This window comes from Hemitrygon akajei, chromosome 26 (assembly GCF_048418815.1).
Source record: "Hemitrygon akajei chromosome 26, sHemAka1.3, whole genome shotgun sequence".
Classification (NCBI taxonomy): Eukaryota; Metazoa; Chordata; class Chondrichthyes; order Myliobatiformes; family Dasyatidae; genus Hemitrygon; species Hemitrygon akajei.
In genome coordinates this window covers 35751016-35777793 of record NC_133149.1, presented here as the reverse complement: position 1 = coordinate 35777793, position 26778 = coordinate 35751016, and the positions used below count along the sequence as shown (strand labels likewise).

General features: G+C 40.7%; 1 protein-coding gene across 8 annotated transcripts; it reads left to right on the top strand.

Moving 5' to 3' along the window:
* The first annotated feature begins 354 nt into the window (after positions 1 to 354).
* On the top strand, positions 355 to 26441 carry ift46 (intraflagellar transport 46 homolog (Chlamydomonas)). Of its 8 annotated transcripts, none has more exons than XM_073029879.1 (12): positions 355 to 450; positions 2234 to 2330; positions 7468 to 7556; positions 15012 to 15124; positions 16895 to 16969; positions 18042 to 18135; positions 18471 to 18599; positions 20725 to 20843; positions 22758 to 22824; positions 22924 to 22984; positions 24969 to 25054; positions 26222 to 26441. In XM_073029879.1, exons 1-12 carry the CDS (start codon positions 421 to 423, stop codon positions 26312 to 26314), a joined length of 1053 nt encoding a protein of 350 aa, XP_072885980.1. In that variant the 5' UTR covers positions 355 to 420; the 3' UTR covers positions 26315 to 26441. The 8 variants fall into 8 exon arrangements, with proteins under 8 accessions (XP_072885980.1, XP_072885978.1, XP_072885982.1 ...); XM_073029877.1 differs by having other exon boundaries at positions 14997 to 15124; XM_073029884.1 differs by having other exon boundaries at positions 444 to 567; positions 14997 to 15124.
* The last annotated feature ends 337 nt before the right edge of the window (positions 26442 to 26778 follow it).

Genomic DNA, 26778 nt, shown 5'->3' with positions numbered 1-26778 from the left:
CTGGGAAATGAAATGATACAAGAATTAAAAACTTTGAAAATGTCTTGTTGAAAAAATATCCATGAAATTCTGGAACACCAAGGGTAAAGTGCAATGATAAAATTAAATAAAGAGAAGAAAAGCCATATTCATGACCCTTATATTGAGAGAGATAAATAAGGAGAGGGAGATCAGATACATGGAATTCGGGGCGGTGTGGTTTAAAACGGGATTGCTAGCAGCTGGTATAAACTCGATGGGCCGAATGGTTTCTTCCATCGTAAGGATATGCGCAAAACAACAGCAGTTTCTGCAGCCTTTTGTGCCTACAACAATGCACTGTTTCAAGGTCCAATCCTCCGACCGCCTTTGACTGGTTATTGGAGCTGAGTTCGCGTAGGCGCACCCAGTTCTCGCGGCCTTTTGTCGGGCAGTGAGTTCATGGCGGAGTCTGATTCTGAGGGAGCGAAGGTAACCATAGCAACGCGGCCTAGTTTTGAAGAAGCCGGATAAAGGCAGTCCCGCAGTTCGATGACGAGCTTTAGCTGTTACCCGGCACAATGGACCTAAGTGGCGGCCCTGTGTACCGTGAGTGAGCCTCCCCTAGCTTAGCGCTGCCCTGTCCGAGGTGGCGGTGTGTGGCGCAGGGTAGGCGGCTGGGAGTGATGAGGGGCCGTAATCAGGTAAACGGTTTTCTGGGTGGGGAGGATTTACTCTCCCTGAAGTGGTTCAGATTAATCTCCACAGAAAGGCCTTTTGTTCACGAAGAAAACTATATCTTATGATGGTGGTAGTGGTCACTGAATATGGCAAGATTTTGCACACAGCAGTGAGATGAGGGGCTGGCTCTAGGCAGAAAGTTGGCTAAGGACATCGTAATACACACAAAATGGTGTTCCTATAGAAACCGTGTTAGTCTTAACTTGAGGTTTGTGGGGAGAATGATTGCAAAACAGAGCTTGTCGTTGACTGCATGCAGCTATTGTAGAAATAGTGCCATTGTCACTGAACCAAATGACAGTAGTGTTACAGGATCTTTGTCATACATATTGAGCAGAGGGGTCATGGGTATGCTTAACGGTTTTGTGCAAAAGGATGGCCGTATCTCAGAGTGCAACACTCTGTCGAAACTGCACTGGATAGTGAACTTGGGTTATGTGCTCTGAGAGTGGAACTCAAAGCTACAACTTTCTCACTCTGAGCTGACAGTCAAAGCAGGCACTTAGAAACAATAAAGAGAGAGGCTAGTTTATTTTCTTCGGAGTTTAGTACCTGAAAATGCAAGAGGCAGAATCAATCATTGTTTTTAAAAGCAAAATGGATTAATATTTTTTTAAAATCCAATTTGATTGGCACTCTTTGTTTCCTCATCAGCCCATAATGGCTTTGATACATATTATCTACAAGATATATTGTTATTCACCATCCTCCACCCCCAGCCTGCATCCTTCATTACAAAGAAAGACCAGTGGAAGGAAGCAACACCATCTGCAGATTTCCCTCCAAGTCTCTCATCTTTCTTACTGTTATTCATTGCTGCATCAAAGTTCTGAAACTCTTGACCCAACAGAATGTGGGAGAACCTTTTGTTCCTTCACCAGAAGATCTGTACTAGCTCAGGAAGATTGTTCACCGCCATCTCATCAAGCACAGTTAGAGAAGGAGAAATAAACATCCTGCATAATGAATAAATTTTAAAATAGAAGAAAATAGGACTGAAACAAGTGTTTCTTTCTCATAGTACCTTTTCTCAACAAACATCTCTAAGGCACATAAATTGCTTATTGACATCTGTGAGTCAACATAACAAAGTGTGACCAAGATTGTGTCCCATTTTACAATATACTTTGTGTTGATGAAAAAAAAATATTTTTATAGCAGAATATACTGATGTAGCAAGGCTGATAAATATGTCCAGTTGATGGTGTTCACATATTTGAGGTGCACCTAAATGTTGTAAATCTGCTGGTACACTTTATTTCTTCCTATGGCCTGCTAAGATTTCTCATGCACCGACACATCTGCAGAAACTATTGGCTGGATTTTCAACTGTTGAGGCCAAGTCTAGGGATTCAAAATCATACGTTATCACATAATGTTGATCAGGAATGGAAACGCATGTGAATTCTATCTCCCCTTCCTCTAAATATTTTAATCACCGTTTCTTTTGTAACTGCAGCATAAAATTAATTTGCATCAACATAATTAATGGTGCAATTTGTTACTTTAAAACAATTTTAAAACCTGTTTTCAGACAAAGCTTGTTACTAACCAGCCATATGATGAAAGTCTGGATGTGAATGATTCTGAAGAAGTAGCAAGCATCTACACCCCATCCCCAAGGCAGCCTGGTAAGTAAGGGTGAATAGTAGCTTGTGATAAATAGGAATAATTATATAAAGGAGGACAAAAAGATTGGGAATATGTACACTAGAATGTTACATATGTGGCCAGAAAATTGCACGTGTCATAATGAGTATAATTGATGTGAGAAACCAAAAGAGAAAGGTCACGAGGTCAGATATCAATATTTGCAGTTGAATGATTTATTCACTAATCAAGTGCTTACAGTATATAAATAAAAGCAAAATGCTATTTATCAAGGCATAAAGCCCAATTCTGTTCTTTCTTAATCTCAATATTGTACAGACCAACTTTTATTGAATGGGAATCCCCAGAGACTGGAAATGTAGCTGAGCTTCCCTTATTTGTCCCAGTTGGACTGAGCTTAACCATTTCCCGTGTTTGTCATTCACTAATAATAGCACAAGAGAACAGCCTCTTCAGCCTGCAATATTGTGCCAAACTAATTAAGTTCATGATGCTTAATTACACTAATCCCTTTTTGACCATAAGATATAGGAGCAAAATTAGGCCATGTGGCAAATAATTCCACAGATTCACCACTCCCAGCTAAAGAAATTCCTCCTCATCTCCATTCTAAAAGGACGTCCTTCTGTTCTGAGGCTGTGTTCTAGTCCTAGACTCCCCCACCATAGGAAACATCCTCTGCACATCCACTCTAATAAGGCCTTTCACCATTCATTAGGTTTCAATGAGGACACCCCTTATTCTTCTGAATTCCAGTGAATACAAGCCCAGAGCCATCAAAACGCTCTTCATGTGACAAGCCATTCAATCCTGGAATAATTTTCTGAACCTCCTTTTGAACTCGCTCCAGATTCAGCACATCCTTTCTAAGGAGCCCAAACCTGCTCGCAATATTCCAAGTGCTTTATAAAGTTTCAACATTACATCCTTGCTTTTATATTCTCATCTTCTTAAAATGAATGCTAACATTGCATTTGCCTTCCTCGCCACAGACTCAATCTGCAAATTAACCTTTAGGGAATCCTGCACAAGGACTTTCAAGTCCCTTTGCACCTCAGATTTTTTTGTATTAGAAAATAGTCAATCCTTTCATTTCTTCTACTATTGTGCATGACCGTATTCCATTTGCCATTTCTTTGTCTATTCTCCTAATCTGTCTAAGTCCTTCCTTAGCATCTCTCCTTCCTCTAAACTACCTGCCCCTCCACCTTTTGCCTGCATGTGGTCCATATTCCTATCTACAGTTGAAGTCAGAAGTTTACATACACATTAGCCAAATACATTTAAACTCAGTTTTTCACAATTCCTGACATTTAATCCTAGAAAATGATATCAAGTCTGGTTCATCCTTTCCAAACGCCTGAAGGTACCATGTTCATCTGTACAAACAATAGTACACAAGTATAAACACCATGGGACCACACAGCCATCATCCTGCTCAGGAAGGAGACGCATTCTGTCTTCCAGAGATGAACGTACTTTGGTGCAAAAAGTGCAAATCAATCCCAGAACAACAGCAAAGGACCTTGTGAAGATGCTGAAGGAAACAGGTAGACAAGTATCTATATCCACAGTAAAACGAGTCCTATATCGACATAACCTGAAAGGCTGCACAGCAAGGAAGAAGCCACTGCTCCAAAACTGTCATGAAAAAGCCAGACTACAGTTTGCAACTGCACATGGGGACAAAGATCTTACTTTTTGGAGAAATGTTCTCTGGTCTAATGAAACAAAAATTGAACTGTTTAGCCATAATGACCATCGTTTGGAGGAAAAAGAGTGAGGCTTGCAAGCCAAAGAACACATCCCAACCGTGAAGTATGGGGGTGGCAGCATCATGTTGTGGGGATGCTTTGCTGCAGGAGGGACTGGTGCACTTCACAAAATCGATGGCATCATGAGGAAGGAGAATTATGTGGATATATTGAAGCAACATCTCAAGACATCAGCTAGGAAGTTAAAGCTCAGTCGCAAATGGGTCTTCCAAATAGACAATGACCCCAAGCATACCTCCAAAGTTGTGGCAAAATTGCTTAAGGACAACAAAGTCAAGTATTGGAGTGGCCATCACAAAGCCCTGACCTCAATCCGATAGAAAATTTGTGGGCAGAACTGAAAAAGCGTGTGCAAGCAAGGAGGCCTACAAATCTGACTCAGTTACACCAGTTCTGTCTGGAGGAATGGAACAAAATTCCAGCAACTTACTGTGAGAAGCTTGTGGAAGGCTACCCAAAACGTTTGACCCAAGTTAAACAATTTAAAGACAACGAATGCTACCAAACACAAACAAAATGTATGTAAACTTCTGACCCACTGGGAAAGTGATGAAAGAAATAAAAGCTGAAATAAATCATTCTCTGTACTATTATTCTGACATTTCACATTCTTAAAATAAAGTACTGATCATAACTGACCTAAGACAGGGAATGTTTTCTATGATTGAATGTCAGGAATTGTGAAAAACTGAATTTAAATGTATTTGGCTAAGGTGTATGTAAACTTCTGACTTCAACTGTAAGAGCTTTTTAAACACCTCTACCATATCTGCTTCCACCACCCAGTGCATTCCAGGCACTCACCAAGTTTGTGTGAATAAAAATTGCCACACATTACTACTTTGAATTTTTTCCCTCTCATCTTAAATGCTTAACCTTTAGTATTTTAACCATGAGGAAAAAGGCACTGGCTCTTTGCCTCTCATTATTTTATGAACTTTTATTGGATCTCTCTTTTAGACTCCACTGCTCCCATGAAAAAAAAAATCGAGATTATTTAACCTTTCCTTTCCAGAGTATACCAAGCTGAGTTGAAGTTTGAAAGTACATGCTACTTTGGACCTAGGAATACCAAGACACTCAGATCATCAAGTATTTTACACTGAGACCCAGCAGATTTTGCTGCAATGATGAATTCCTCTTGTTAAGGTCACTCGATGACTATTGAGCTTTTCCTCTTTTTTTTGTTCTTTAAAAGCAGCTGCTTGATTTTTCAGTTTGCTTCAGTGGTCTTGCAGTTATAAGGTCTTAGAGCTGAAACACAGGTTGTCTGCTTCCAGAAAAGGCCTCACCACTACAAATTTGGATAGTATTTAATTCCAGTTTTAATTGAAGCTTTTATCCAATTCTGTTAAATATATCCTTAAGAAGACAGTAGCTCTGCCTCACAGATTTTTATGACTGAAGCTTGGATAGAAGCTGTAACTCATCTAATATCATTGGCTTTTCATTTTGTTCAGCTTATGCAGGATTTCTAGTTGCAGTAACAATGGATTTTCACTGGTATTCTGAAAGCATTAATCTATTTCCATCCTTCTTAAATGTTTTTAATACAATACTGATCAATCATTCCAGCCTCAGGACATCACTGCAGAAGTCCCTGAGGCCCAACCTTCTTGAGCTACTTCATAATTTCTTTCATTATCGTAAGATCAAAAGTGATAGTGCTCTGTTCCATTCACAACTCATCAGAAAATGAAGCAGCTACCTGCAGTAAGTTCGAGACAATATTCAGATACAGAGGTACAGGCTAACAACTATCACATGACGGAATTAGTAGGTAATGTGCATCTCCAACGAGGGTAGTCATCTGGCCTTGACTGCCATCAAGGCCCCCACCATCAATATTCTTAAAGTCATCATTGACCAGAAATTCAACTGGAGCAGCTACCATAAGAAGTAGATCAGAGATTATCATATTTGTCTTTATCTTTAGTCACTCCAAAGCCTTTCCAGCATTTGCAAGTAGAAGTCAGGAGTTTGATGAAATACCCTGCACTTGTCTGAATGGGTGCAGTGCCAACAATTGTTGAGAAGCTCAACAGCAGCAAGGACAAAGCAAGTTGAAAGGACACCCTGCCCAACCACCTTACACATTCATTTTCACTCTCACAAACACGCAATGGCTACGACCAAAAACTTGCTGTTCCGATGTTATAATTTTCCGTGGGCTTGGATAAGCGACATGGAAGATTGTAACATTGGAACAGCGAGTTGCTGATTCTACTCTTGTTACAGGAATGACCTCTCTCTTGCTTGCTAGAGAGAGAGAGCCTGTCTGAGATACCGAAGTGCTGGTTTGTGGACTGTAGTTTGATGGACTCTTTGGTGTTTCTGCTGTTCCTTGCATGGTGGGTGGATGGGGGAGGGGGCTGTTGGGAGGGTTTGGTGCTTCTGCTGGCACAGGTGGGGGGGAACGATTTTTTTTGCTGCTACTTGTACGGGGATACAGGGAGCTTTGGGGCTTTGTTCTGTGGAGTTTCTTTGTTTCATGGATGTCTGTGAAGAGGACGAATACATACTGTGGATATATAGTGGATACATACTCCGATATTAAATGTACTTTGAAACTTTTATACTGTACAAAATGCTCTTCTCAAACAATGAGAATGGGAATGGTTCATGGGAACTCCACCACCTACAGGTTTGTCACACACCATTCTGATTTGGAAATGTATCATTAGTCCATCATAGCTGGGACTAAATCCTGGAACTCTGACCCCAACAGCATTGTGGCAACACTTCTGTTAAGAGGAAGTCAGCAGTTCAAGAAGGCAACACTGCCTTTTCTTGACTGCAATTAGGGATGAACAATAAATGCAAACTTTATCAGTTATGCCAATATCCTGATACTGCATTAAAATAATTAAGACTTCTTAATGTGGTCTTTTATTCATTCACAGTCAAAGATCTTTTTCTCTTTACAGCAACAGAACTATTGTTTAAGAGATAAGGGAGCTAGGGCTTTACTCTTTGGAGAGAAGGAGGATGAGAGGAGACATGATAGAGGTGTACAAGATATTAAGAGGAATAGACAGAGTGGACAGCCAGTCCCTCTTCCCCAGGGCACCACTGCTCAATACAAGAGGACATGGCTTTAAGGTAAGGGGGTGGGAAGTTCAAGGGGGATATTAGAGGAAGGTTTTTCACTCAGAGAGTGGTTGGTGCGTGGAATGCACTGCCTGAGTCAGTGGTGGAGGCAGATACACTAGTGAAATTTAACAGACTACTAGACAGGTATATGGAGGAATTTAAGGTGAGGGGTTATATGGGAGGCAGGGTTTGAGGGTCGCGCACAACATTGTGGGTCGAAGGGCCTGTAATGTGCTGTACTATTCTATGTTCTGTGTTCTATACTCTGATATTTCTTATTTGCTTTCAGGTGGCCCCAGGTTAAACTACTCCCAGACCAGAATCATGGCAGATGATAGCAGCGATGAATATGAGGAAGAAAATCATAGTAAATTGGAGGTAACACATTCATCTGTATTTGTACATGATTATTTCTAGACTATGCTGTCAGGTACACAAAAACATCGATGTTAAAGGAATGTAGTGCTTTGTAACTCCCAACCCTTTGTTCACATAAATGAGTATTACAACCAGGGATTTTGATCAATTTAACTGAGAATTTTTATTTGTGAATCACATGGTCATTTTTTTTACAGTAGAGCCCTAAAAACAGGGGAACTTGTAAAGCTTGAAAAACTGCAGTTCTAAAGTATTCATCTCCCTTTGCTCACTACTTAGTTGAACCACCTTTCACAGCTATTACAGCCAGTAGTCTTTGTGGATAAGTCTCAACTAACCTGGCACAGCTTGAGCAGTTTTGCAAGTAGGAATGGGCAAACCTTGCTCCACAACGTTGTGCAAAGCTAATAGAAACTTATCCCAAAAGACTACTGGCTGTAATAGCTGCAAGAAGTGGTTCAACTAAGTACTAAGCAAAGAGGGGTGAATGCTTTGGAGCTGCTGACATTTCAGTTTGAGAATTTTTAGTTTTTCATGCTTTATAATTACCCTGAAATTTGAGAAGGAGGAGCTAATGTCAGCTGTATCAGTATTACAGAGACATGAGAGAGGAATTGGCCAGAATTGGTTGGAAAAGAACATGGGCAGGGATGACAGCAGAGCAGCAACAGCTGGAATTTCTGGAAGCAATTCGGAAGGCACAGGATATATATATCCCAAAGAGGAAGCAGTATTCTAAACAAAAGATGACACAACCATGGCTAACAAGAAAAGTCAAAGCCAACATAAAAGCCATAAAGCAAAAATTCGTGGGAAGTGAGAGAATTGGAAAGCTTTTAAGAACCAACAGAAGGCAACTTAAAAAGTCATTAAGAAGACAAAGATGGAATACGAAAGTAGGCTAGCCAATAATATAAAAGAGGATACCAAAAGTTTCTTCAGATACATAAAGGGTATGTGACCCTCAGGTTCGGCTAGCAGCTTAATCTAGGGGAAGACAGCCTCTGGCCCAGCCAGACTTGAAATATTGTTTGGATGGATGCTGCATGATGTGTTCCCCTGTTATAAATAAATACCATGAAATAAACAATCGTCTGGTCATTCTCCATCGATTTCCCCCCCCCCAGGAATCGACTCCCAACCCCATTCCAAGTCCATCCTGTACTCTATGACTTCCCCGTTCTGGCATCCTCTCTCTCCATCTTCCGCCGAACAAAAGACCGCAAATACTTTCTTTCAGACACACAAGAAGAAACAACTTGCCTCTCATTGGATGGGACACATTCCAAAGCCCTGTTATCTTTAGTCATAACCCAAACACTGCTGCTACAGAGAAACCATTACATTAGCATGAAACATTACAGAAAGGCCATTACATTTGCAGTGAAACCTTACAGCGCGTTACACTCTCCCCCCACCAACCAAATTTAGTTATGTTCTCCTGACATTGAGTTAATTCGCCAATCCTTCCTGCAAAGCACAAAGTCCAACCCAGGTGTAAAAGGCAGTGACATAGCTCCCCAAAACGGTAGGGATCACGCTCTGTTCCCCCGGTGCTACGTAGGCCAGCCTATCTGGTGGTCTCCTAATTTTCTGAGACCTCTGTTTCCCCCTCATCTAACTCTTCAGGTTCTGACACTACTGGGGATACTTCTGGTCTACCTGGTGAGGCCTCCTCTGGCTTATCACTCGTGCCCACCTGCAACTCTGACCCCTCTGTCCTGTGACCAAGCGCTGCTTCAACCCTTGCAGGGTCCCATTGCAACCCAGAATGTCCACAGATAGCCCCCCAGCTTCATCTGACTCAGTGGGAGAAGCGCTGGAAGTCTCTTCGTCAGTCAATGGGGGGTTAGCAAAAGGCAGCGTATACCACACATACAGGTCCTCATCCTCCTAATCGGTATTCATCTTGGGGGTGGGAGCTGGCTTAACCTCTCCTGCTGTTGGCCCTGCAGTCATTTAGCATTTCCGCAGAGTCCTCTTAGTAGGTGTAGGCTTCATGTTGAGCTTTGGGTCTACCTGCACCTCTTGTCCCGGGGCAGCAGATGGTTCCAGTGGAGAATTTTGACAGGCTCATTCCCATCGTCTGGTTTCACCCAGAAAACTGGTAGGTTTGGCATCTGACTCTCCACCACATAGGGCATAGCCGCCCAGAGGTCAGCCATTTTGTGTTTCTCAGGTAGCCCCAAATTCCTTATGAGGACTCGGTCTCCTGGCAGGAGTTGGGAGAACCTCACTTTTGATCATACCTCCTCTTATTTCCTTGATTCTGCCTGGCAGCTGTGACCTCAGCTAATTCATAAGCCTTTTTCAGCTCCCTTCTCATATCAGACGCATACTTCAGATAAGTCTTCAGTGGTAAGTCGCCCTCGTCAGTCCCAAAACAAGGTCAATGGGCAACCTTGCCTTGTGCCCAAACATCAGGTAGTATGGTGAGTACCCAGTAGTTCCATTTCGGGTGCAGTTATAACTGTGGACCAGATGTCCAATATGTTGACTCCACCTGCTCTTCTTGCTGACCTCCAAGGTCCCGAGCATGTCTAGCAAGGTCCAGTTAAACCTCTCGGGCTGGGGATCACCCTGTGGATGATAGGGCGTGGTCCTGACTGCTCGACTCCAAGCATGCCCAGTAATTAATGGATCTGCTCCCGAAATCCCTTCCCCGATCTGCTTGGGGAGGCTATAATTGAAATACTTCTCCCATAACACTTTGGCCACTGTGGATGCCCTCTGGTCCTTGGTAGGAAAAGCCTGCACATATCTAGTGTAGTGGTCTGTGATGACTAAGACATTCGCTGTGTTGCTGGCATCGGGTTCTGTTGACAGGAAATCCATACACACCAGGTCCAGGGGCCCTGCACTCTGTAAGTGGGACAAGGGAACAAATACAAATACTTTATTGTCACCAAACAATTGATACTAGAGCATACAATCATCACAGTGATATTTGTTTCTGCGCTTCGTGCTCCCTGAAGTACAAATCGAAGTAAATATAATAAAAATTCAAATTATAAATCATAATTAGAAAATAGAAAAGGGAAAGTACGGTAGTGCAAGTCAGGTCCAGATATTTGGAAGGTACGGCCCAGATCCGGGTCAGGATCTGTTCAGCAGTCTTATCACAGTTGGAAAGAAGCTGTTCCCAAATCTGGCGGTACGAATCTTCAAGCTCCTGAACCTTCTCCCGGAGGGAAGAGGGACAAAAAGTGTGTTGGCTGGGTGTGACTTATCATTGATTATCCTGGCAGCACTGCCCGCGTAAGTAGCACCTTCCGCTGTATGCATCGAATGCACAACTTGTAGTATCCTTCGACCTCCGACTTCATTCGGGGCCAGTAAAACCAGTCTCTGAGCAATCCATTGGTCTTTTCAACCCCCAAATGTCCAGAATCATCATGAAGTGACTTCAACACAATCCTCCGATACTTCTCCAGCAGAATCAGCTGGGAAGGCTGAGGTTGGTCCGGGGGTGATGTGACCCGGTATAGGATCTGATTCCGCAACTCCAACCGAGGGCCAATCTCTCAGTAATGGAGGCACCGCCGCGTGTTTTGTCTTCTCTGCCTGAGCTAAGTCTCCCTTTCTGACCGCTGACCAAATGATACCAATGCCCAGGCTGCCTCGCTGAGCTGCTGCCACTTCCCCAGAACTCAATTCCGGCAGGTGATTTGTCTTCAGAGCAGTCATGTTACAGTAAACTTGGGGAATGGCGTCACCAGAAGCTCCCAATTGATCCACCGCTCGATCCTGCCCCTCTGCCTTCACGGTGTTGACAAACTGACACATGGCCTTCATCCCTGGCTCAGGAATGCTCTCCTACTCTACTTCCCTGTCCAGTCCCTCATGTACCCATCGAGACAAAGCATCAGTATCAATGTTCCTGCTTCTCAGCCAGTACTTCAGGCTGGAATCATAGGCACTTAACGCTGCCAACCACTGATGGCCTGTGGCATTCAGTTTCATCGAGGTCGGGATATAAGTTAAAGGGTTGTTGTCCATCTTCACCTCAAACTTGGCCCCATAGAGGTAGTCACTCAGTTTATCCACCACCACCCGTTTCAATGCCAGAAATTCCAACTTGTGGGTGGGATAGTTTTTCTCAGAGGGCGACAGACTCAAGCTGACAAACACAACGGGTCTCAACCCGGTGCCCTGATCCTGATACAGGACGCCCCCTAAGCCCTTGTGGCTAGCATCCATGTGCAGTACGTATGGCAGTCAGGGGTCCATAGAAGCCAGCACCGGTGCCTGGGTCAGCAGCTCTTTCAGCGACTGAAAGGCTTCTTCACATTTTGCATCCCACCTGGGTCCAAAGGGCTCCGACGGGCTAAGATACTCTCCACCCTTTTGTCCTTTTCTCCCTCTCTCTCTTCCTCAAGGGAGAGTCACCACACAGAAGCTGATTCAACGGGTGACTCACTTTCACACAGCTCTTCACAAACCGATAGTAACCACAGAACCCGAGGAATGAGCACAGAGTGCTCACAGTCTGGGGTCTTGGCCAAGTGTTCACTGCCTCTATATAAACCGGATCTGTAGCTACACTATCCCATGAGAATATGTGCCCAACGTAGCTAACAGACATTTTGCAGAACTGGCACTTGTCCAGGGAAAGTTTTAACCCTTCAGCTTTCAGGCGGCCCAGCACCTTCAATAGCCTCACTTCATGTTCTTCCAAGATGGATCCAAACACTATGAGCTCATCCAGATACACCAATACCTCAAGCAAGTTCATATCCCTCACCGTCTTCTCCGTGACCCACTGAAAGGTTGCAGGGGCTCCTGAGCGTTACATGTAAAAGAGAGGTGAGAATCAATATTGGACCGCTGAGAAATGATGCTGCAGAGGTAGTAATGGGGGATAATGAAATAGCAGACGAAATGAATAAGTATTTTGCATCAGTCTTCACTGTGGAAGACACTAGCAGTATGGTGGGAGTTCCGTGTGTCAGGGATCATGAGGTGTGTGAAGTTATCATAACTAGAGAAGAGGTTCTTGGGGATACTGAAAGGTCTGAAGATAGATAAGTCACCTGGACCAGATGGTGTACACCCAAGAGTTCTGAAAGAGGTGGCAGATTAGATCATTGAGGCATTAGTAATGATCTCTCAAAAATCACCCGATTCTGGAATGATTTGGGAAGACTGGAAAATTGCAAATGTCACTCCACTCTTTGAGAAAGGAAAGAGGCAGAAGAAGGGAACTGTAGGCCAGTTCGTCTGACCTCAGTGGTATGGAAGATATTGGAGTCAACTCTTCAGAATGAGGTCTCAAGGTACTTGGAGGCCTATGATAAAATAGGCCATAGTCAGAATGGTTTCCTCAAGGGAAAATCTTGCCTGACAAATCTGTAGAAATTCTTTGAAGAAGTAACAAGCAGGATAGACAAAGGATAATTAGTTGATGTTGTGTTCTTAGACTTTCAGAAGGCCTTTGACAAGCTGCATATGAAGCTGCTTGACAAGCTACGAGCCCATGGTATTACAGGAAAGATTGTAGCATGAATAAAGCAGTGGCTAATTGGGAGGAGGCAAAGAGTGGGAATAAAGGGAGCCTTTTCTGACTGGCTGCCAGTGACTAGTGGTGTTCCATAGGGGTCTGTGTTGGGACAGATTCTTTTTATGTTATATGTCAATGATTTGGATAATGAAATTGATGGCTTTGTTGCAAAGTTTGCAGACAATATGAAGATAGGTGGAGAGGCAGGTAGTTTTGAGGAAATAGAAGGGCTGTGGAAGGACTTAGACAGTTTAGGAGAATGGTAAATAAATGGCAGATGGAATACAGTGTTGGGAAGTGTATGGTCATGCATTTTGATAGAAAAAATGAAAGGGTTGACTATTTTCTAAATGGAGAGAAAGTACAAAGGGACTTGGGAATCCTTGTGCAGGATTCCATGAAGGTTAATTTGTAGGTTGAGTCTGTGGCGAGGAAGGCAAATGCAATGTTAGCATTCATTTCAAGAAGAATAGAATATAAAAGCAAGGATGTAATGTTGAAACTTTATAAAACACTGGTAAGGCCTCACTTGGAGTATTGTGAGTAGGTTTGCACCCCTTATCTTAGAAATGATGTGCTGAAACTAGAGAGGGTTCAAAGGAGGTTCACAACAATGATTCCAGGATTGAATGGCTTGTCATATGAAGAGTCTTTGATGCCTCTGGGCCTGTATTCACTACAATTCAGAAGAATGAGGGATGACCTATTTGAAACCTATCAAATGGTGAAAGGCCTTGATAGAATGGATGTGGAGAGGCTGTTTCCTATGGTGGGAGCGTCTAAGACCAGAGGACGCAGCCCAGAATAGAGGGATGAACTTTTAGAACGGATACATGGACGAATTTCTTTAGCCAGAGAGTGTTGAATTTGTGGTATTCTTTGCCACAGGCAGCTGTGGAGGCCAAGTCTTTATATTTAAGGCAGAGGTTGATAGGTTTTTGATTGGTCAGGGCATGAAGTGATATGGGGAGATGGCAGGAGATTGGGGCTGAGAGGAAAATTGGATCAGCCATGATGAAATGGCAGAGCAGACTCAGATGGGCCAGATGGCCTAATTCTGCTTCTATATCTTATGGTGTTATGGTCAATTTTGAAATTCTCCAGTGCAAGAAAACCACATGCAGGAGGTGGAAACAACATTTTTCTTGTAGCAACCTTTGTCCTTTCCAGGACTTCACAAAGAACTTCGTAGCCAATGAATCAGTCTTCCTGTCATTGTTTGTTGATTCAAGCACTTTCTTCTGTCATTGTCATTATGGACTTCACCAAAGAATTTGACTTATTAAAAGCATGAGGAGCTGGGCCATCTTGTCCATTAATATTCTAAACTCTATTCTGTGTTAACTGGACTAAACTGGGATTGTGTTAGGGGTTCCTTTGATTAGCACCTTGTAATTTAGAGAAAAATAGAAGTCCAGCAGGATTCCAACTCTTAACCTCGGTTTGGCTTTATTGTGCTGCAAATGTTGTTTACATGTATGGACATTAGGATTGGGGATCACTGATATTTGGCTCTTACTTTGCCTTCTAATATGCTGCTGTCACAATTTGAAAATCATCAATTGAGTGCAGTATCAAAGAATATCACCTTCAAAACAACCCCATGGAAAGATTCTTTTTTTGTCTTCCCCTGCTCAATAGAAGAGAGAAACTGCCAAATGGCACAAAATCTCTCAAGAAATACTGTAACATGCCACTAAGAATGAAGGTGCATAGGCTTGGCATCAAGAAGTCCTGTACCATCTCCCATGCCTTCACACCCTCCTCCCCCCCCCACACCCAAACAAAAGGGCCTCAGCAAATTTTAGCTTTGACTCAAATTCCTGTACAGTATTTCTAGAGAGGGTGAAGCTGAGTATATCTCATTTTTCTGTAATTAATATACACTTCAGTACTTAACAGCACAAACAGCCAAGTTATTTCTTCTTGAACATGGGCAGTCTTGTATCAAACAGGAGGAAAAGAAGGACTCAAAGTCCCTGCAGCAGGGGTTTATTGATGATGAGGAGGAAGATGAAGATTCGGATGACACAGAATCTGATGAAGAACATGGAGCACCACCAGAAGGGTGAGTCAGGCCAGAAGTAAAACAGAAATTAAAGTCAAAGTTGTTTCCTTCATAACTGCTTATGAAATCTCAAGGCAAATCACTGATCAATGTTGATCTAAGATATATTTTCTACCAAAGAAAATTGAGGAATTGGTAAGATTTATGGGAGAAGATTAAAAAGGTATTGTGGAAAGTATTAAGCAGGAATGGAGTAATCAGAGACAGAATTTCTAGAGGGTGGCAGGTAGATTGGTAAGTGACTGTTCTGCTAACAATGACAGAAAAGAATAAGGATACACACACGAGGCTGTAGTCAGAGTACATGTGAATGTGGCAGAAGCTCAACTATTGGAGACTTCATTTAGGGAAGACGAATATTTTAAGCTCAGGAAGTAGGCGGGATCAGTGTAGACCAGAAAGGATTGGCTGAGAATTTTTTTATGTGTGATAGGCTGTGTCTCATATCAGTCAGTATTTATGGATTTTGTAAAAGGTCCTGCCACTGACGCTGTTCCATGCTTGTGGGCATTTGAGTTCATTGGGAAAATGGGGCTACTATTTGTTATTGCTATAGGCAGCACTACTGAAGATATTACTTACTAAGGAATTTGCTTAATTAACACTTATTACATTTTAATACCTACTGCTGATTTAGTTAAATTTCATTTGGCTGTTCATACTATTCACAATTGGTTTATTTTTTTCATATTTGCATTCTAATATTTTTATCCCACAGTCCATATAGTGGTAAATTGCAGTCAAGTCTGTAAATCTGGAAGTCATTATGGGTCTACAGTGAAGCCTTTGCTGTCAAAGCTATTGGTTACTGCGGTTGATATTCACAGAGAAAGAGACTACTATTGTATTCTTATTTTCTACTGTCACTATTTCCAGTGATTTATCTTTGAGGTTATTTACAATTTCACTAGAAATAGTAGTTTAAAAAACAACTCAGTGCCACTCCCATGTTAGTAGCACATTTGTCTATCCAACTATCTGATCAGCATGTTATTAACAGTAAAGTTAACCTGATTAAAATAACTAGCTATTGCCATCTTCTCGATTTTGTTTTATTATTACCACTAACCATGTTGTTAGCCGACTTCATTTTTAATGTGTACCTTTACCTGGCAAGTGTCCATGATAACAGGGGCAAATCCCAGAGCCCAATGGTTAAGGGTGTTATGATTGAGGATTTCAGCATATTAAAGTGAACTGGCAGTGCAGAGATAATCAATTTTCTATGGTGGAAGACATGTTCTTAAAAACATTTCTAATTGCAACTGGTAGAAATTTGGAATTTTTGTTTTCAAAAGCAATCGATGCAAGAACAGTTTTAAACAATTTTAAACATAGGACTGATAGAATTTTTGATAACTAAAAGGTATGGGATAAAAGATAAACTACATTCGGTCATAGATCGGCCTTGATCTCATTTCATAGTGGAAAGGGCTCACAGAGCTGAACAGTCTGCTCCTGCACTGCTTCATCACTTGCAGGTGGATTGGTAGGATTTGTGTCTATAAATATGTCACTAAACTACAAGTCAATAGACTATTTATACTAGTTAAAAGTGTTAATTATGTGGAAAAATTAGCCCTCATTTAACAAAAGCGTTTAATGTTACATTCTGATCAGGTGTTTAAAGACATTTCCTCAATCACCTGTTTTCTGAGTTCTGTCTTAATGGTAGAAGCTTCATTGTGGTATCTTTCTTCTTTGATGAAGTTATGTGATGTCATGAATGATTAAATCATTGTCTATAATATTAATTTATTTCTCTTTTAGTGCATATGACCCTGCAGATTATGAACACCTCAACACTTCTACTGAAATAAAGGAGCTGTTTCAGTATATCACACGGTAACGATCTGCAAATAATTTATTCAATTTAAGCATGTGTGACTCTGGAGATGTTTTTATATTCTATATTAGTCTTCACTGAAGACTCTTCCACCCTTCTGTTTTTTTTCCGCAACAGCTGTCAGGCAGAAGTTGGGCTGGTAAATATAGATGCAGCTCCTAGTATTCATGTAAAGTGAATTTCCAATGCCTACTCAATTTGGCAGCAACAAATGGTTGACCTACCATGTACCTATATAGCATGTATCTAACACACTAAAAGACAATGCTACATTTTCTTCATTTGCTGAATACCTCTTCAACATGTTCCTCATTATCTTCTTACTTGCATTATATGTTGCTAGCATCCTCTATAGATGGCTGTTGTGCACCTCTGCAGCATGTACTTAACTTGCTGTGTATAAGTTGTTCACCTGCTAAAATTTGCACTACTCAGAGACCGCTTCCTTCATCAAGTGGGAATAATGATCATCTTTAGTAAGCCATGCATCTCTCAGAAGCCAATAAAAAGTTTTACCCTTGTTAACTTTAGTTTTCCTTAGCTTCTGTATAGGTATTTCCTCACAAATTAGACTTCTAACTCTTGGTTTCTATCAATCTCCTAGCATTAAAGGAAAACTGAACGGATCATGTACACAACCATTGCAATTAGCAATTGCTTAACGAGATGTATAAGGAGAATGCCATTATCAAAATTAACATAATAATTTACAGATACAGGCAATTTGCCTTAACTTATCTGTGCAAGTGCTTATGCCCACACAATCTCTACCAGATCTACTTCACTTAACCTTATAATTCCTCTTCTTTTATATACAAGACTTACAAGAACACTACCAGGAAAGATTTATCAGGCTGTAGCTTTTTCCTTTTATGTGATAGAGATCACTGGATATGGAACAGAAAGAAATTCATGCAAAGCAGAAACATCTACACAGATTCATTAAACTAATTGCATATTTTGTGCTACTTAGATTTTATACACTGTTTCACATTTATTGAGCTCCCTCTTAAATACATTTCTGTTAAAGAAATCTTAAGAAGTGATTTTGAGTTTGTTCATGTTTTACAGGTATACTCCACAGTCTATTGAGCTGGATCACAAACTGAAGCCGTTCATTCCTGATTTCATTCCTTCTGTGGGAGATATTGATGCTTTTTTGAAGGTCAATAAGTAAAATGTTAATTGTATTAAAATGCATACCTTTCTCCTTTATTCTTGCTTTTCTAAGTTCATTATAACTTTTGATATTTCATTTATTCCAGCTATTTTCTTTGCTTGAAATTTAATTTTCATTTATTCTGAAACACAGCAAACAAAAAAAGAGCATGCTAGTTAGCATATTAACATAGTTACAGAACCCAGTTAAAGTTGGCTGTGTTCACCTATGGGGAACTATTTATTAAATTGTTTATTGGCCTTACTTCACCAGCACAGATATAGCAATTAATACAACTTATTTGTGAACATTATTGCTGTTATTTTTCTTGTGAATTGTAGGTGCCACGTCCTGATGGGAAACTTGACAATCTGGGCCTAATCCCGTTAGATGAACCTTGTGCAAAGCAGTCTGACCCAACTGTACTTTCGCTCTGGTTGACAGAGAATTCAAAACAGCACAGTATCACGGTAAGCAGAGAGGCACAGTATGAGTGCTTTATCGGGAGCTTGAGCTACAGTAAAGTCATTGATTAGCTCAGTGTTCTCTCTATAAATTCATAAACTGTAATATCTAATTGACCTTTGTAACGTAATGAGCATTGCAGTTCTAAAGTCTTAACCAGTTTTGAATCTCGAGACAGTGATTTTAACAACAGGAAAAACAGAAGACTCACTTTTGGTTTTTAACTGCCCCAAAACATGTTGAAGCATTGATTCATTGAAACTTTCAGAACTGACTGTTTAATTTTTTGAGGCATAATTAAGAATTAAGTATTCAGATAGGTAGCTGGAGCTAAGGTACAGAGCAGCCATGAAATTGAACAACTGAAAGAGTCCCAGGGACTTGATGACCTTCCCCCTAAAAATGATCTCTTATGTGTACAAATTGGCTACACATTGTCTACATTGCAATGGTTACTTAAGGTAATTCATTGGTTGTAGGTGCTTTCAGATGTCCTAGTTGGAACGGGAAAGGGCCTACGTAAACCCAAGTCTTTCCACTGCAACACGAGCTCCTCTTGGTCAGAAAAATGATATCAGAAGATGCTGTCATCTGTTTGATACTGTCTGGAATTTAAATGTAATTAAAAGTATTAGGTCTTATTGACATTACGGGGAATTACAAGAACAATATAATCCACTGTCTTCAATGCCAGATGAGCACAGGATGTGATAGATTCAATTGACTACCAGATATTTTGATTTGAATGTGGTCATTTGGTTGAGGTATAAGACCATAAGACAGAGGAGCAGAATGAGGCCACTCAGCCCATCGAGTCTGCTCCACCATTCCATTATGGCTGATTTATTATCCCTCTCAACTGCATTCTCCTGCCTTCTCCCCAAGACCTTTGATGCCCCGGCTAATCAACAATCCATCAACCTCTACTTTAAATATACCCCACACACTTGGCCTCCACAACCGTCCATGGCAGTGAATCACACAGATTCACCACCCTCTGGCAAAAGAAATTTCTCCTCATTTCTGTTCTAAATGAACATCCCTCCAGGTGTACAGAAACAAGTTGATTCAACTTTGTGTATCAGATAATGTTCATAAATGCTTCTGGGAAAACAAATGTTACAAAACTTGACACCAATCTGCCTGAAGTGATACTTTGATAAGTTATAATTCAGACATGTAGGTAGGATCTTTTTGAATGGAGGAGAGGTTCAGAGAAAAAATTCTACAGCTTAATTACTAAGCAGCTGTGTAAATGGCTGCCAATGGTGGAGTGATTTAAATGTGGATATGCTGTGGCTAGAATTGGAGGAAGCAAAGATTTTGCAGGGCTGGCAAGATGCAGAGCTACGGAGATGGAGACAGACAGGACAATGAATTGATTCAAACACAAAGTCAAGAATTTTAAATTTGAGATATTGATTAGTGACTTGCAGAGGAAAAGAGGTTTTAAAAACTGTCAAACAATTGTATTTGAAGCTGAATCCAAAATGTTCTGGAATTAGTTCAATGTTCAGGTATCACATCCTTACCTTTAAAGTGTCTTTATGATTATGTTAAAGTTTATTTCACTACAGCATCTTTTCTTAATCTAACTGCGAGTGATGTCTTAGATATTTTTCTTACAAGCGCAAGACCCTGTTGGACACTGGTAATGTTAAAATACTGCAAGTCACTGTTTATTTGACGAGACCAATAGCAAGGACTAGGCCTCATGCCTTGGGCTTGCCTGTTGCAGCAGTCCAGGAGGGGAGACACTGGAGGCAGTATGGTGTGATGTCTATGCTGGAAATGGGGGCTGGCCCCTCCACTCGGGCTGCCCTCCAATGTTCACTCAGTGGATGACAAACTAGACTGCGTGTGTGCATACATTCATCTGCAGACTGCTGAGAACTGCTTGTTCTTGCCGATAACACCATCAATTTACAGGACATGTCACTTCGGAACTTGGGCTATATTTTTTGTGTGACTGTATGTTTACTGCTATCTTATATGTGCTATATGTGCCTTGTGCTGTGTGTGACCGTTGTTGCTGTGTTTTGAACCTTGGCCCCAGAGAAATGCTACTTCATTTGGCTGTATTCATGGGTATTCATTTATGGTTGAATGACAATTAAACTTACCTTACAGCAGTTGAAGGTGAAAAGTCTGGAAAATGTAGAGAATAATCCAAAGGCTCTAGACAACTGGATAGAAAGCATCAGTGAGCTGCACCGTTCCAAACCACCTGCTAATGTGCACTATACCAAGTGAGTTGTGTCTGTCCTTTTGTCATATCACTTCCTGTCTGTCCCTTGCGTTGGTTTCAGTATTTCGTATGTTCAGGCTCCAAGCAGTTCAGTTATGACTGTTCAGTTATGTCAGTTCACCATGTGTCTCTATAGAAAAACTTTATGCTGTGGCTACCCCTGTTCTGTATGATTTCTGTTCTGCTAAAGGATGCTTTTATTACTTGTTAGAATAAAACAATGATCTAGTTGATTGTGTGGGTCTTCTGGAAGTCTCAAAAATTATATTTTTTTCAAGTACTTTCCATAAAACTTTTAATAATCCAAACAATTATAATGCACTTACTGTGAAACAATAACAAAGTCTGAAGAAAAAATACATTTCATTGCTCAATGGTGATCCTTTCCCTTTCACAGATTGTAAATAACAGATTATACATTTTAGAAATAATTTAGCATTTTCCACAGCTAACATCCATCCTATTTGTATTATTACAACCTCAGGACAATTAGGTTTCTTTATAATTTAGTATGGCTAAATGTACCTAGAAAAACTAAATGTTCTTTGTTATTTACAAGTTCACTTCACATTCCAGCTTTTATCACAAAACTCATGAAACTTTTGTTTTCTAAATGGAATTTCAGAAAATATCAAAATATACTCCTGATCATTCTCACTAGCTGCAGTTTACTGCCCTTCAGCTATCATGTTGATGAAGTATATAACCCTTTCCTTATCTTAAGGTATGTCTTATTTACATATACAATTATTGTGAATTCTGTGCATTTTAGTGACTTTGTGGGAGAGGAAGGAAGGAATGAGTCCTGCCAGTTATCTTACAACTCTTCCCAGTCCACCAGTCAACTTGGACTCCCGCTCCTCTATTTTCACCACCTCACTTCTCCACTCCATACTGATTTAGGGTTTAGACTCTAAATATCAGTATGTGCTTCCCCCCCCCCCCCCCCACCAAACTGCCACAGATACTGTTCAACTCACTGAATTCATCCAGCAGACTGTTGTTATGAAAATATTTTTCCTACATGAGAATTACTTAGGTCCGTTATTACCTTAAAAGCCTGAGGTTTCATGTGTGCTCTTCGCATTTTAAAGAATAGATTTAATTATTCATTCATTTGACATTTTGACACTTGTTATAGCTTAAATTGATTTGTTTTCCATAATTACAATTGAATATATATTAAATATATTTTTTTCAGGCAAAGCATAGCTATTTTTTGTAAGTTGGCCACTAAACTGCAACATGAACCCAGATATTGACCATACACTGTCTTTTAACCTATAATTAACCCTTATTTGTCAAAAATATTTCCTTTGTACCCTATTATCAATCAATCATAAAACTCTAAATGTCAATATGTTCTTTAGATGCACCCGTCGCTGTAAGCCATCTGATTTTTTTTAGACGTTTACAGAAGTGTTTGCCAGGTGGTAGGTGAGTTGCATTGCACAGAAAGGAAGGAGTCCTCCAGATTCATTACAGAGTCTCGTGATTCCAGCCTAAGCAGTGGATTGCTGCATTTAGCTTCAATACTGAGTTAACAAGGGGGAAACTGAGTCTGACATTTGTTCCTGGTTACTACCCACTGGTGATTTGGTAGGGGCAGTACCTGTGGAATGAACTGTATCGAATCAATTGTGAGAATTTGGCAAGTGCATGTGTGGCCAGTTGATCATCTGGTGAATGGATTGGGCCTCCTACATACAGAAGGATCTCTCTTTTTGCACAGGCTTTCAGGTGTGCATATTTTTCATCTTGGCAGACCCCATTAATCACTCCAGCACTGCAAGTTGCCCAGCGTGTAATGTGACTAACATGACTCAGTAAGAACATTGAATCCTACTACTCTGTTGTCATTTTTGTTCACATTTTATAGCTGTGGTTGATGCACTCTTTCCTCCAATATCTTTAGGCCAATGCCTGATATTGAGTCCCTCATGCAGGAGTGGCCACCAGAGTTTGAGGAGCTGCTGGGGAAGGTGAGTCTGTCCCATTAGAACTGTAAATCATGCATCAATTATTGGTATTATTGGTGTGAAACAGTTCTCAATGACTGAATTACCTTTCTTTCAACATAGGTGAGCCTGCCCACTGCAGAAATGAACTGTGACCTGCCCCAGTACATTGATATGATTTGTGGTAAGCACTAACCATTGCATTCCAGAGTGACTTGTAAAAGTAAACACAAGCAACCTGTACAGGTACAATGGTTGCCCTACCTATCCCATGAAAATAGGTGAAAATGGGGGACACCTCCCTCTCCCTTGCCAGGGAGAGAGAGAACCTGTGGGTTGTCGAATTCGGATGAAATGTGAAACTTCTGGGGTAACTGCAAGGTCTGTGTCTTTGCTATTGCTTAGCGCACGCTTGGGCTTGGTAATTGTACCGATGCGCATTTAATTTTGCTGGTGGGGGAAGGGAGATTGCTGCTGCTTACGCGTGGGAAGTGGGGAGTTGGGTACTTTGGGGTTCTCACGTTTAACTGTCGTTCATTCTTTCGGGCACTTCTCTATTTTCCTGGATGTTTTACGAAGAAAAAGCATTTCAGGATGTTTATTGTATACATTTCTCTGACATTAAACTTGGCATTTGAAGCTTTGAACCCAAAACAAGGAGATGAATTACTATATTCTGTGCCAAGTTTTTTCATTTAATTGTTTGACTCTGTAGCTTTCACTCCATCAATATCACAGTGCTGGAGTTAACAGAAAGTGCTGTAAAAAGTCAGCAGGTTCTGCAGTATCTGTGATGAGAGAGACAGTTAATTTTCAGGTCTGACTCTTCATCAAATTTGTTTCTTTCTCCTTAGCTGCTGCCTGATTTTCTGACTATTTCCAACATTTTTGGGTTTTTTAATATTTCTTATTTCAATTAGTGTTTGGAATATTGTAATCAGCCTTACTGTTTCCAGGTGTGGGAGAAGAATGATCAATAGGTTTCAATACGTACATTTAATGTCAGAGAAATGTATAAAATGTACATCCTGAATTTCTTTTTTCTTCACAAACATCCACGAAGAGGAGTGCCCCAAGGAATGAATGACAGTTAAATGTTAAAGCCCCAAAGTCCCCACCAGCTCCACCCCCACACACAAGCAGCAGCAAAGTGACGATCCCCCCTACTCCAGCAAAAAAAGCATCTGCACTCTCCGACGAGCACTTAAGCGTGCAGCAAATCATCAATAAAGACAGACGTGCAATACCCTAAGGACTACTCATTCACCCAGTAATTCGACATACTACAGGCTCTCTCTTTCTCCCTAATAAGGGAAAAAAGAGGTGTCCCCGTTTCACAGCAAGAGGGGAGACATAACCATCAACTCACTGATTTATGGTGTTAAAAGTCTGATGCATTGCTTTTAACGAGCTCTGTGCCCAAAGAACTCTGGTCTCTGGGCACACAGCCAGCAGCCAGTTTGCTGCTTTCGATCTTATGTGTACTCCCACAACACATCAGGCGGCAGCACCGGTCTCGGGTCCGCCCGCCTCCAGAGCCACAAAAATCCAGCACCCAGAAGGCACATTCGTCTTCCAGGCTGCGTCCTTGACATATTGAAAAGCAGCCGGTTGTGAGTCCCTGAGAGCAGGTCCCATTTCCGCAAAGAAGTCAGCGTGTAACTCCAGGTCAGGGTCTTCAAAAGAACCCTGAAAAGGAAAAAAATGATCTATTAAAGATAGAAATAGAGCTGTTTCTGAAGATGCAAGCAAAGGAGTCACTGTTAGGCGCTATCATCCTAAGCTCCACCCTGGAAAATTATTAATAAGAATCATTATCCTGTATACCAGTTCGTTTGGACATCTGCTGTTTTGACGGCCCAAATCTGTATGCTATAGACCTGTCCACTGTCTTGTACAGAGGACATACACAATGTTATACAAACATTTGAGCAGGCTGTACTGTTAACAGTGTCAGTTAATTATCATAAGAAATATCAGTCATACCCATTTAATCAGGTTGTTCTCAATATTATAAGCATAAGCTCCTTGAAAATTATCAGGCTGATTGGTTGCCACCCTAGGATTTTGGTACAAAGACTCCTTAAATAACTGTTCTTTTAAAAATATTTTATTTTGTTTTTCTACCTAAACCACTCCCCCTACCCCTCCATCCACAACCTCAACAGCAATTCTGGATATCCCCATATACAAGGACCACATTCAATCCTTGCATGTGCTTTTCACCCTCTATTCAGAGTTCAAAAACTCACAGGTAAGAGATGGCAAGATAAGGAATGAACAATAAGCTTCAGTGCCTTTGAAAAATGTACCTTCCTTTTACTCTCATAATTCTTCTTGTTTCTACCTTTCTCTATTGGTTATCTCCTCTGAACAAGATTACATTTTGCTGAAAGTGAATCAGTTTTGGCTCTGTGGGTAACTCTGTCACCTCTTATTCAGCTGGTTCTGGGGTCAAGTTCCACTTTAGGGTCTTAAACAGAAAATCCAGACTGGTACTCAGTACGGTAATGAGGGAGAGTGTAGCATTGCAGTGGCAACTTTAAGATGACATTTTAGACCAAGGCTCTGTCGGCTCTCGCGGACAGATGCTAGATTCCACAGTCAATAAACTATAAAAGTTGGCCTGTCCAGTGTTTGTTCTTTAATTTGACTTAAAGATAATTATTTAATTGTTCTGTTACTGCTGCTGTTGTATTTCCACATACATACATTGCCTTCTACATTTCCTACAATAGTGACCACATTTCATAAGTACATTATTTGCTATAAAGCATATTAAATGTCTTTGGGCAGCAAAGTTACTATACACTGGAAGTTCTCTGAAGTCATAATTGTACAGGATGGAAGCAGGCCCTTCAGCCAAACTAGTGCATATCTATCAACATGACTATCTATGATAATCCCATTTTCCTGTATTTGGCCAATATCCTTCTACTCCTTAGTATGACGTACCTGTCCAAATGTGTTTTAGATGCTGTGATTTTCCCTGCCTGTACTGCCTCCTCTGGCAGCTTGTTCCATATAATTTACCATCTTCTTTGTGGGGAGAAACTTACAAAAATGTTTCTTTCTGAATTGGTTCTTAAATCCTCAGTGCCTATATGACAGTACATATACAGTTAGTGCTGTTACACTCAATTTCAAACTGTAATTCGATATGTTCTGGAACATAACTGAGTACCGTGGTTCATCACATTTACACATGTTTCTGTTGCTTGTTTTAATATGGAATCTAATTCCCTAACACTTTCTTAATATTTGCTGCTCCTAAAAAAAAATCTCATTGGGAGTGACTTGAATTTATTTTGGATTATAGATTTTTTTTCTGACATACATTTTGCCCATAATGTTACAGTGGTCAGTGGTGTTATTCCAAGCATTTGGTATCCATTCAATGGTTCTCACTTTCTGTTTGCAGCACTTCAAAGCTCTTCCAGAAAGAAACAAAGTGAGCAGCTCTGGGGAGCCCCCATCCCACAATGCAGATGTGGATACAATAACATTTGACTAAGTAGCAGCTCTGAGCAAATAACCCTTAGGAAGCTTGAGAGCTTATTTTAATTCTTTAAAATATCTGTGTTGTTTTATTTTTCTATTTATTGTGTGCATCTTCCTAATAAATATTATTCTGAATAATATCTTTCATCATTCATGTATTAAATCTTTTGCAACTGGATAAATCAAATCAAGAAGTTTTGGGGAAAAAATGACGAACTGCTAGGTTTGAATGTATATTTAACTTTTCTTAAAAATATACATGCTTTTTTTAAACAAAGCAGGTGAACAATCACTTTTGTTTTGCAGGAATCCTGCATTAGTGACTTAGCACTAATTTTTCCTCAGTTCCTGTTGATGAAGATTTCAGAGAAAAATTCCATTCTGATAAAATGATTTTCAAGGGATTAGAGTGATCGGAAAACTTTTCCCTTCCACCTGATTCCCACACACCAATACCCTCCCCAACTTTTCACTACC

Excerpts from the sequence above, each read along its gene's own strand:
- ift46 (XM_073029877.1), top strand. The coding sequence starts at position 421 with ATGGCGGAGTCTGATTCTGAGGGAGCGAAG. Across the intron at positions 451-2,233 it reads CTGATTCTGAGGGAGCGAAG|ACAAAGCTTGTTACTAACCA; the intron begins GTAACCATAGCA and ends ACCTGTTTTCAG. Across the intron at positions 25,055-26,221 it reads CAGAGTTCAAAAACTCACAG|CACTTCAAAGCTCTTCCAGA; the intron begins GTAAGAGATGGC and ends TTCTGTTTGCAG.